This window comes from Bos grunniens, chromosome 10 (assembly GCF_055505025.1).
Source record: "Bos grunniens cultivar Pamir isolate PY7600 chromosome 10, Bosgru_T2T1.0, whole genome shotgun sequence".
In the NCBI taxonomy this organism is placed as follows: domain Eukaryota; kingdom Metazoa; phylum Chordata; class Mammalia; order Artiodactyla; family Bovidae; genus Bos; species Bos grunniens.
In genome coordinates, this window is record NC_141174.1 from 65,753,529 (window position 1) to 65,765,900 (window position 12,372).

At 38.1% G+C, this 12,372-nt stretch overlaps 1 protein-coding gene across 14 annotated transcripts in view; it reads left to right on the forward strand.

The window, feature by feature from the left end:
• The window catches only part of TMEM87A (transmembrane protein 87A), a 38,870-nt gene extending 26,841 nt beyond the window's left edge, over positions 1 to 12,029 (forward strand). For 13 of the 14 annotated variants that reach the window (XM_086321752.1, XM_086321756.1, XM_086321743.1 and 10 more), the window contains 6 exons: positions 60 to 163; positions 5,998 to 6,071; positions 6,504 to 6,565; positions 8,097 to 8,152; positions 8,651 to 8,681; positions 10,765 to 12,029. In XM_086321752.1, coding sequence (XP_086177878.1) covers positions 60 to 163; positions 5,998 to 6,071; positions 6,504 to 6,565; positions 8,097 to 8,152; positions 8,651 to 8,681; positions 10,765 to 10,806 — 369 coding nt within the window. In that variant the 3' untranslated portion in view covers positions 10,807 to 12,029. Of the gene's footprint in view, positions 1 to 59; positions 164 to 5,997; positions 6,072 to 6,503; positions 6,566 to 8,096; positions 8,153 to 8,650; positions 8,686 to 10,764 lie in introns of all 14 variants that reach the window. The other variant, XM_086321758.1, reaches the window with a different exon arrangement.
• The last annotated feature ends 343 nt before the right edge of the window (positions 12,030 to 12,372 follow it).

The following is a 12,372-nucleotide window of genomic DNA, read 5'->3' on the forward strand; positions in this document are numbered from 1 at the left end:
TGCGAACAGCTGGTTAAGATGATATATTAATATATAAGTTTTTTCTCCCCTTTTGGTAGGATTGGCGGGAGCTGTGGGTGGATGATGCCATTTGGCGGTTGCTATTCTCCATGATCCTCTTTGTCATCATGGTTCTCTGGCGACCATCAGCGAATAACCAAAGGTTTGGGGACACTTCTTATTCAAGCTGATAACCACTAAATGAATGTGTTATCAATTAGGCATGGTTCAGTGAGTGACACTGTTAGGGCTGTGTCGTATAATGGAAATGATACTTTGTGGGTCCATATTTAGGAAATTGGGCTCATGTCTTAGCTCTCCTGTTAATTTGAGCTGTGATTTTTGACATGCTGCCTCTCTTCATCTCTCTGAGCCTTTAGTTTTCTCTTCATATAATGAGGGAGGAAATTGATACCTATTGATAGGAGGTCCTTGTCAGTTCTGACATCTTCTTTTAATATTTGTATGGGTAAATAAAAGGGAAGTAGATTGTGACAGTTTTAATGGGAGTATCACCTATCTACTTTCCAGGAGAAAACAATTTCTATAGTTTGTTAGCTCAGCTTACTGTAACAACAGAAAGGGTAAAATGAGAACTTAAGTGACTGTGGAATAAAAATTGATATGTGAATTTGCTTTATTTAACTGTAGGCTAATCTCAATTATTTAGGAATTAGCTGTCTTTATTTTGTTATTAGCTATACCTTTGTTTTCCTTGTTTTTCTCCTCTCTTCTTGTGCTTTAGACAGTTATGAGTTTATATCATACAACTGTACCACCAAAGAGGGAAAAGGTTGAGATGGTATAACCAAGGGTCTGGTGACCCTGCTTTACATTAATTTTTTTTTTAATAGATAGACGTCTCATAGATTTATTTCTCTGTCATGTTATGTATTGATATATGTATATATACTCTTTTTATTGTCAGTATAGAAATTTATTTGAATTCAAAGTAACATGGTTATATTTGGATAATGAGGTCCTGGTGCCTGGATATCATCAGCCTCTAGCCTCTGGTTGTGCTGGAAGGCGAAGCATGTTCACATTCAGAGCCTTCCAGATGCCACACGTTCTGCAGGATGCAGGCCTCCACAGTATTGCATGTAGAATATACTCGCCTTTGACAGCCAGGCTGATGATTGATAGGTATCAAAACTTATCCTTCTGAGCCTCAGTGAGTAGGGGAAGATTCTGAGCGTCAGCTCAGTGCTCAGCATATGTCCCGCAAGGAAACGCCATCAGCAGCTGCAATGTGGAAGCAGAGTTCTCCTTAACCAGCTCTCTAATGTTAGGCATACCCAGCAATTCCCCAAATATATAGACATCAGCACCTGGTGGATGAGGGTGGCTGGTGCTGCCCCCTTGACTGACTTGGCCAGGAGCAGAAATTGCTCTTCGTTCTCCCTTGGCACGTTTATCTCAGCATTCGTGGCTGCACTGAGCTGAAGGGACCTGGGCTCAGGAAGTGTTAAGCTTCCATGTGGCTCTGCCGCCTTTCTTAATGAGGCTGCGCAGAGACCAGGGCCTCCTGCTGACTGCCTCCTCGTACTCTGGGTCAGACCCTGCAGGCCACCGCCTTGGAAGCTTTGTCTTCCAGTGTGCTACGCAGGCCACTGCTCTATCATTTCTGGCAGCTTCTCAGTCTTTGCTGCCACCTCCCTTTACAAATTGATCTGTTGATCTGCTCATTTGCTGGCTATATCTATACTCAAGAATTTTCCCTTCAGTCTTTTAAAAAAAATGTTTGCTTTACCTCTCTGCCTTTCTCCTTTTTTAAAAGTACATTGTGCACAGTCCCTGTAACTGCAGTGTTAATAGCCTAATGTGATGTATTCTTCCACATTATATTCCTTGTTCACATGTGGAATCTTCTTTTACTCACTCAAAGTGCACTATGGAGTGCACAAGACAACTGGTTTAAATTAAACCATCTATTTTCATGGATGGCATTATCTATATTACATGGTACAGATGTACTACAATTAATTAACTTGTTTCATATTGATAGAATACAGTACATACAATACATTTGGCCTATTTCCACTTTGGGTGTTTCAGGGTTCCCAAGGCCACATATGTTTAAAAGGACTCATGAGACTCAGTATACAGTTGTACTTTTTTAAAAAAAATTGATTAATTGTTCTTTATTTTTGGCTGCACTGGGTCTTCACTGCTGCACAAGGGCTTTCTGTAGTCATGCGTGGACTTCTTCTCGTTGCGGTGGCTTCTTTTGTGAAGAGCACAGGTTCTAGAGTGCGCAGGCCCAGCAGTTGCGTCTTGTGGGCTCTAGAGTGTGAGTTCAGTAGTTGTGGAGCACAGGCTTAGTTGCCTTGCAGCATGTGGAATCCTCCCAGAACAGTGTTCGGAACCCATGTTCCCTGCATTTGCAGGGGTGTTCTTAACAACTGGACCACCAGGGAAATCCCAGAGCAAAGTTTATTACAGCAAAATGGTGAGATCAGCAAGAGAAAAAGACACAGGTAGAGTATAGAAGAATCCTTGTTTGCTGATGTTCTTCTCCTCCTCTAAGGAAGTATTTATACATCGTGCGTGCTTCTTTTCCCAACACAAAAAATACAGTAATGTTTCTGCCCATGGAATACCATTAGAGACTCAGCACTCAGGTTATTATTGGGGCCTGGCCACGTAAGCACCTTGTACCTTCCTGCCTGCCAAGTTTCTTCAGTCATACCTGACTTTGTGCAACCTGTCAGGCTCCTCTGTCCATGAGATTCTCCAGGCAAGAATACTGGAGTGGGTTGTTATGCTTTCCTCCAGGGGCTCTTCCCAACCCATGGGTCGAACCTGTGTCTCTTACGTCTCCTGCCTTGACAGGTGGGTTCTTTACCACTAGTGCCACCTGGGAAGCCCCACTTTGTACCTAATATGTACCAAAATTCCGAAAGCCCAGAAGCAAAGCACATTTTATTATAGACTGCATTGTACAGACAGCCTAGGTACAGTGTCCACCCTTAACCTGCGAGGCAACAGTTCAAGTACCAACTTACTGAACATCAGCCATGGAGCATCATTATAAGTAGATCCTTCTAAAGACCTGCTGTGGATGCAAACTGTTATATATAGAATGGATAAGCAAGGTCCTACTGTATAGCACAGGGTACTGTATTCTATATTCTATAGTAAACTATAGTGGAAAAGGATATAAAAAAACGTATACATATGTATAACTGTATCACTTTTCTTTACAGAAGAAATTAACACAACATTGTAATCTATACTTGATAAAAGAAAAATAAAAATTATGGATACTTTTAAAAAAACCCAGCTTCAATCTAAATAATGGCCTGTAAATAAACAGTAAATATTACTGTATTACTGTAATAGTAAATATTACTGTAAATAAATACCTTGTATGTACAGGAACATTAAAAATAGGAATAAGCTATAAGAATGTTATAAATACCCTTGTACATTTTACCAACCCAAACTTGGGCTTGCTTGCCTGTGCACAATAAGGCCCATCTGCTGACCCTGGGTTGTGGTGAAGCAAAGTACAGTGTTTATTGCAGAACACAAGCAACGAGTCTGGGCAGCCAGGCTTAAAAGACCCAAACTCCCCTGTGGTTTTCAGAGAAAGGTTTTGTTTTTTGTTGTTGTTTGTTGTGTTTTTTTAGCTCGCCAGGCTCCTCTGTCTATTTTCTAGCTAAGAATACTGCAGTGGGTTGCCATTTCCTACTCCAGAGCAGAGAGAGGTTTTTAAAGATAGGGAGTAGGGGTATGGGTGCATGATCAGCTCATGGACATTTTTCTGATTGGTTAGAGGCGAGGTAATTGGGAGTTGGTACCCATCAACCTTCTGGTTCCAACCAGTCTGGGATCTATACTTTTGGCAGCACATAGTTCCACCTGGTGGGGATTTCAGTATCTGAAAAACAGCTCAAAGGATATGGCTTAGACTATTATATGTAGCCCGTAAGGAGAAACTTAAGCGTCTTTGACTTTGTTAAATGGCTGAAATATTATTGTTTTGTCTTGCTTGACTGTTTTCCTTTGCTTCCGCATTTTCTCATTTCTCTGATTGAATTTTTTCTTTGGAATTCGGGGAAGGCCTAGGAAGCGAAAGTTTTTCTACAAACAAAAGGCCAGCAGAGGATTTGGAGCCAGGGAGGAGGGGGCCAGTGGGGGGAGGAATTATCCCAGGAAGATGGTAGAGGGTCCTGCTCAGTTACATACATGTATTTTTATATCCTCCAATACTCCTCTGCCCCATTTTTTCTCTCAGTGCATTTATTATCTTCTAAAATGTATATACTTTATTTATGTGAACTACCTTCTCTTTCCATACCCCACCCCTCAAACCAGAAGTACATTCCACAAAGACCAAGAAAAGTTCCTGGCTACATGGAGTTAGCCAAGCTGCAAAATCTGAGGGAATGGTCCCTATAAGACTGTCTTCACTTTTGACAGTTGTAAGTTCAGGGGTTTGCAGAACCAGTTCAGATTTGATAATTCACTAAAAGGACTCAGAGCTCACTGAAAGCTGTTGCGTTCATGGCTATAGTTTATTACAGAAAAGGGGTAAACATTAAAATCAGCTTGGAGGAGAGACTTATGATACAGAGTCCAGGAGGGGTCCAAATGCATCTCTCCCAATTGTCTGCTCCCCATGGAGTCACAGAGGGTGTTCCTTCCTCCTGGTTGCACTGTATATGTGACAGCGACAGTACATACTGAGTATTGCCAGCTGAGGGAAACTCACCCGAGCCTGTGGGCCACTACTGGGGTTTGATTACCTGCTGCCTGAATGGCTAACCTTCAGTCTCCAAGGAGGGCCTGGAGGTCAGCCTGTGATCTTTAGTTGCTAGTTCCTCTGGAGACTGGAAGTGATATTGTGTGCCCCAGAGTATGTGCTGTGTTTAGTCACCCAGTTGTGTCCGCCTCTTTGCGACCCCATGGACTGTAGCCCGCCAAGCTCCTCTGTTTGAGCGGATTCTTCAGGCAAGAATACTGGAGTGGGTTGCCATGCCCTCTTCTAGGGGAGCATCCCAACCCAGGGATTGAACCCACGTCTTCTGCATTGCAGGTGGATTCTTGACCATCAGAGAGCTTAACACAAATCACATTGTTAGACTGTCCTGTGGCCAGAGCCAGAGTGGGTAACCAGTGACACTCGTATCAGGCAGGACATGCCAGGGACATAGAGATCACCTCCCATCAGTTAGGGGCAAAGGCTAGATCTCTCTGTGTATACAAGGTGAGCTTTTAAGAACATACTGGCACACAGCATATACTCGGTACTAGTGAGTGCCTTGGGATTGCTGGGATTGTGAATTTTTGTTAGTTACCCTTGAACAGGTTTTAGGTGTTCCCTATTATTCCTAGCTTATAGGAATGTAAGGGAGACTTTAAAACAAGAAAATAAAAATAATAAGCAACAGTAAAATGAAAAGTGCAGAATGAGTGCACAGCTAAGCATTCTGAGAATTACCTATCCAGTAGCAGCTTTGCTGAATCTCTTGCAAGTTGCGAAGGAAGATAAATTACTTGGAACACAACACGATCAGACTTTCCAAATCATAACTACCAGTTTGAAGGCTGAAATTTTGAATTACATGCTTACCCTTGTGTGGTACCTATGCTTATAAATGAACATTTAATTGATTGCTTACCGTGAAGTATTGTTCTAAGCCCTTTATTTGAAATAACTTATCTGCTTTATGACAGTAATGTTCTATTATTATCCCCATCTACAGATGAGGAACCTGGGGCACAGAGAAGAATAGGGAACTTGTCTAAGGTCACAAGTAGCCTGTGGCTGAGCCTGCAGTCATGAATATGATACCATCCTGCTTCTCTCTTGTTCAGAGCAGCAGTTGAGAGCTTTCTGAAGGGAGGGAACTGTTGTGTTATTCATGAAACTGACATTATGAATGACTGTGATTGAGGTTTCCATAATTAGTCCTGTAAAATCCAGATAATGGAATAGTGTTTTTCCTTTTCTGATTTTTCCCTTCTGTTCTACCTTTGTTCTGTCAGGTTTGCCTTTTCACCATTGTCTGAGGAAGAGGAGGAGGATGAACAAAAGGAACCTATGCTGAAAGAAAGCTTTGGTAGTGATAAAATTCACCTTTTATTTGTGCTTTTAATATTCTTTTCTGGTTTTTAGAAATAGAGTAAATGAAGTATAACATTGTGAGTATCAAAATCAAGAGACTTTGATATAAGTACGTTTACTCTTTTACAACATGTTATTCTTCAGTTGGGTATGTGGTAAAGTTAGAGGAAAGCAAAAGTAAGGGTATCAGTCTTTAGATGAAACTTCATCTAAAGATGTTCAGTGATTTAATGGCACATTAAATGTCCAGTGCTATAGATGAGCTGAAAATTTTACTTTGAACTTTCCAGCACAAATGTAAAGATGAAGAAACTTACCTGTAGTATAATTTAGTGTCAGTAAGCTTAAAATGAAGGTCTTGATATATTTTTGCTGTCAGTGTGGTCACTGACATAGTTAACCATATTTATTTTTTTTTCTTCTACAGAAGGGATGAAAATGAGAAGTACCAAACAAGAACCAAATGGAAATAGTAAAGTAAATAAAGCAGTAAGTATGATATCTTTTCTTTTTGCCCTCTCCTCTAACTCTTGGTGGAGCTTAGCAGTTATGTACAGGTCTTAGTGATTTTTTTTTAACCTATTGTATAATTAACATTTTTAAAAACAGAGATAGCAAGAGATTCTGCTATGTCCTAAAAAAGTTCCAGACCATACTGATGTTTTTGTGTAATGGTTTTCATCAGTGTAATCATAGCCTCATTAATAACCTAAGGTGGTCTTTTTTTGTAGTAAAGATCAAGATTTTTTCAGAACTATAATGAGATATTACCTCATTCTGGTCAGAATGGCCACCATAAAAAAGTCTGCAAATAACAAATGCTGGAAAGGGTGTGGAGAAAAGTGAACCCTCCTGCATTGTTGTTGAGAATGTAAATTGGTACAGCCACTATGGAGAACAGTATGGAGGCTCCTGAAAGGGTTACCATATGACCCAGGGATCTCACCCTTGGGCATGTTTCCAGACAAAACATAATTCAAAAAGATACAGGCACTCCCCCTCCCATGTGCATAGCAGCACTATTCACAATAGCCAAGACATGGAAACAACCTAAATACTCATCAACGGATGAATGACTAAAGATGATGTAGTACATACACGCAATCGAATACTACTCAGCCATAAAAAAGAATGAAATAACGGCCTTTGTAGCAACATGGATGAATAGATTACCATACTAAGTAAGTCAGAAAGGGAAGGACAGATACCGTATTATGTCACTTAAATGTGGAATCTAAAATATGATACAAGCAAACCTATCTATGAAACAGAAAAAGACTCATAGAGAACAGACTTATGGTTGGAAGTGGGGAGGGGTGGGGGAGGGAAGGATTGGGAGTTTGGGATTAGCAAATGCAAGCTGTTATATATAGGATGGATAAACAGCAAGGACCTACTATATAGCACAGGGAAGTCTACTGACTAGTCTTCAATGGCCTATAAGGGAAAAGAATCTAAAAGCAAGTGGATATATGTATCACTGCTTCACTTTGCTGTACATCTGAAACTAACACAACATTGAAATTCAACTATACTCCATTATAACATTTTTTAAAATCCTCTGATAAACCATAATGGAGAGAATGTAACTGAACATTTTGCCATATAGCAGAAATTAACACAGCATTGTAAATCAACTATACTTTGATTTTTTTTAAAGAAAAAAGATCAAGATTTCTTCAATCAGCTTTTTTTTTTCTTCAGAACTGTGCATTCACTCAACATTTAAAAGGACTTTACAATTTATTTGATTTTTAAGGCTCAAAGCTTACATGAAGTAAGAACTCTAGGTATTACACTATTGAAAAGAAAGCATTTAGGGATATAAGATACCATTTTATATTTCGTATATATAGTTTACTTTTTCAAATTAAATTATTTGACTTCTATGTTTTCAGTCCTGTTATGTGAATATACTAATTCAGAGTGACAGAAGATTAAATTGAGACCTCTTTAGATCCTTACTTGAGATGTATATTTTGGTGCATTTTAGTAACATCTGGCATTTATGTGTTCTCAGCAGGAAGATGATTTAAAGTGGGTAGAAGAAAATGTTCCTTCTTCTGTGACAGATGTGTAAGTTTTTGAATCATTACCACAAGAATACTTTCTCAAAGTAGTATTTTATTATTTTAAATGAATTGAGCTGAAGAACATAGTAATGAGAATGCTTGTAGTTAACTCTGAAAGTAAAAGATTAAATTATTGGAAATAATTTAAAGTATTAAAAACATTAAAAGATGTTAGAAACTAAAAACTAGGAATGATGTATTAATACAAATGAAAGTAATCCAGATTGTTCATTCAGATGACATTTCTGCTCAGAAAGATTTAGCTATAGGTCTTCCTAAAATCAGTGGGGTAATCCTTTTGGAATTTTTGAGTTCCTTTCGATGTCTATAATGTTAATTAAACATTGGTCCTATTAAAGTCCATACAATTTTAGTAACTGATTCTTGTGGGGTTTTTTGTCTTTTCCTGAAATGTCATTAAATTGTACTCATTATTCCACTATTCTTTATGAACCATTTATGGCTTTATTTTACATTTATCAGTTTGTTTTTCTCTCTGTAGAGCACTTCCAGCCCTTCTGGATTCAGATGAGGTTAGTAATCAAATAATATACACATAAACTTTGTGTCTGGTGGCTTAATAGGCAGTCATCAGTCTTTTGTTCAAGAACACTGATTTATTTGACTCAGTAATGGCCTGGTTTTGTTACCTACTATCAGTACTCTGTGTCACTATTTACAGATAATGAGGATAATTAGTATACTTCTGATGTTTATGTTGTTGCAGTCCATGGGGTCACAAAGAGTTAGACACAACTTCAAGACTGAACAACAACAAAATGTTTATGTTGATTTTTAGTCTTCTAATATGGTTCCATACACTTCGTCTAGAAGGTTTCTCATGAAGTCTTATATAAGACTTGCAGTCTGAGTTCATGGAAACCTCTTCTAGACATGTTCTGAATGTTTAGGTTATCTTGATTTCAGAAAGCCTTTTAAAAGCCTTTGCCCATTGTGACTTACTGTATTGGATTGACTGTTAAAAAATGGTTTCTTCACTTCCCACTGACCTGCTGTGTGGTGCAGCACAGTGTCAGACGCCTTAGCTGTTCTATGCATTCAATTAACTGAGAACTCTACCATTCAGACAAGCCTGCTTACAGAACACTTGGCTTTTTGTGGTGTATTCTCAGTTCTTTCTCTTGGGCGCCACCTTCTGCTTATAATGGGTTGGCCTTCAGGACTTCCCTTTTGGCTTCAACTTTCTGGATGTCCATATTTCAACCAGAGAGGGCTGAGGATGTGAAACCCAGCTGTGCTGTTCAGGGAATATGTGTTTATTGTAGTACTTTTGGTGGCAGACTTCATGGTTTTATATTTTCCTGTATAAAAAAATGGTTCAAGAACTTAAATGAATTACAAGAGAAACAGGTAAAGGACTAGAGTTGAAGAATCTGACTCTTCAACAACATCAGACTCTTCAGCAACATTGGAAGCTAGAAGATAATAGAACAATGTTATTTGAATTCTGAGAAAAATTATTTTCAAACTAGAATTCTATACTCAATTATCAATTGGGGATAAAATAAAGATGTTTTCAGTCATGCAAAAAATAAAATAATTGACATCCTATGTGTGCTTTCCCAGGAAATGTATTCTAAAATAAAATCAGAAAGTATTCTAAAGTAAAATTACTATGTAGATGTTTATTCATAAAATATATGAATATCAGGGAGCTATAAAGAGAAAGACTTTGGATCCAGGAAATCAAGGATCTAACACAGAGGCAGGGATAAATTCCTAGGATGATGATGTAAGAAATTCTCAGTGACAGCTGAGCAACAGGTTTGGAGAGCAGTTAGTCCAGAATGGAACAGGAGAACAGAGAGCTTCAGGGAGGGGTATTTCTAAGAAAAAAATGTGAAAAGGATAGATTTTCTGATGTAATTGATAATATTACAAAGGGATTTATAGTTCTGTCAGAGTTTGGGAAAAATGAAGACTATTCTAAAGTAAAATTCCTGTGTAGTTACTGTGAAATTTAATAGTATTACATTAATCTTTTCAATTGAAACAGCATATTATAAATACTGTTTTATAATCAAATGTAATTCTTTACATGATTTTAAAAAATTATAATGGAAAACACATAAAATCTACCATTCTAACCTTTCTCAAGTGCAAAGTGTTAATTTATATATGCATTGTTGTGCAACAGATGTCTAGAACTTCTTCATCAAATGTAATTTTAATCAGGATATACTGTAGTTTGTCTATACAGTCTTATATTTTTGGACACAATTCTTTCTAGTATTGTTACAATAGCAGAGATGGTAGAAGCTAAATCTTTGCCCATATCCTTGACTCTTTCGTTAAGTTAAATTCCTGAATCACAGGAGGTACACATTTTTATTAAAGCTTAAGTGACTCTAAAATACACAGTTCCTTTTGATTTGTGGCTTGTTGTCCAGAAGCCTAGAGATTTTGCTTCAGTTAATCTTTGGACTTGGACATCTGTATGTTTCAAAATCTTCATAGATGATTAGGAAGCATTGCTCTAAATAGCTAATGAACATAAGCAAGTACTTAAGAAAACCTGGGATCATTTTTGTAAAAGATATTTGGAATGTAGACCATTTAAAATTAATATACTTAAAATAACTTTTTCCTCCCTAGGAACGAATGATCACGCACTTCGAAAGATCCAAAATGGAGTAAAGAATGGGAAGATTTGCAACTGAGGATCGCTAGGACCTGGAAAGAGATCAGCTTCTGTGTTAGTCACTGCACTGCTCCATGGGATTAAAGGAGGCAATGAGATCTTGATCTGTTCCTTGATCTTTTTGCACTGGAGCTGGTGAGAGGTGTTGGAACAAGGAGAATATTCTCTTGAAAACAAGTTCATAGGATGAAAAGAATCTACAAGTTTTTCATTTGCAGCATTGATGCCCCTTTCCCTCCCACACCCTGACATGGATGTTTATGCAACTTGTGTATGTTGTTCCTAAACCTTCTATAATGTTTAAATTGTTTAATCTGTCAAACTAAAAAATTTAACATCCTCTGAAGAACTGTGACATCAACGCCATAATATGTAATATCCAGGAGCAACTGCCTGTAATTTTTATTTATTTAGGGAATTACATAGGTGATGGGTGAAATTGTTAATTATCTTTGCATTTCCTGGGAAGCCAAGGTTAAATCTTGCAGAGGTAGTTTAGAGGGGGAAAAAAAAAAAGTCCTGCGTTAAGGAGCCACAGTTCTATCAGTGATTAAAAGAGCAACAACAGACAACAAAGGGAGAGAGAGAGAGACTGTTACAGTGTGATTTAGATCATTTGAAGAAGCAAAATCAAGTGCAATTTTGTTTACAAATGGTGTATATTAAAGATTTTTCTATTTCAGATGTACTTTAGAGAGAAATATTAGCTTAACTCTTTTGACATCTGCTATTGTGACACATCCCATTGCTGGCAATGTGGTGCACACTCCAGAACTTTTAACTACTGTTTTGTAAGCCTTCAGGGGCAGCGTTGTGGAGTCCTGGGCAGTGCTCTGTTTGCCTTCATGCCTTTCCCTGGGTGTTGCACTAGACGCAGAAAGGCACTCCATCATAAGTGCATGTGAGCGAGCACCCTGCTAAAGGGGTCATAATGCTTCAGAAGCAGGAGCTAATATAAAGGAACAGGTCCTTCTTTTCTTAAACGGTTTTTTCTGCATGAAATAATGTGGAGGCCCTGGACTGCTGCTCATTTTTTAGGATTGTACTTGTATCTGGTGTTGGCTTAGGGATGGTTTATAAGAAACATCACAAGGTGATGGGATTCATTTGAAGCACTATTATTTGTTCGAATGATTTTGTCCAATTTTGCCTTCCCAAGATTTTTTGTTCTACATAGAAAGTTCATGCCACTTTTTAATATTAAAAAGTTTTAACAAAATTCATGTTTTTGTCACTTTTTTCCCAAGACTTTCTCTGAAGACCCTTCTTTCTCCACACTCTCATTGAATTTTCCTTCCTTGGTTTTTTATTCTATATTGTCTTATTTTCTGTTAAAATCAGTGACCATGTGACTACAATCTTCACTAAAGTGTTTATATAACATTTCTCAAGCTGTTTGGTATGGTGATTAACAACAACAACAACAAAAATCACCTAGATAGTATCTCTTAAGAAACAATACAAACTGCCTATTCTCGGGTTAACCTATTTGCAAACAGCTAGTATTAACTTTGTGTGCTTCTGTTCTTCCACACCAAAACTCAGCAAGTGAATAGTGGTCA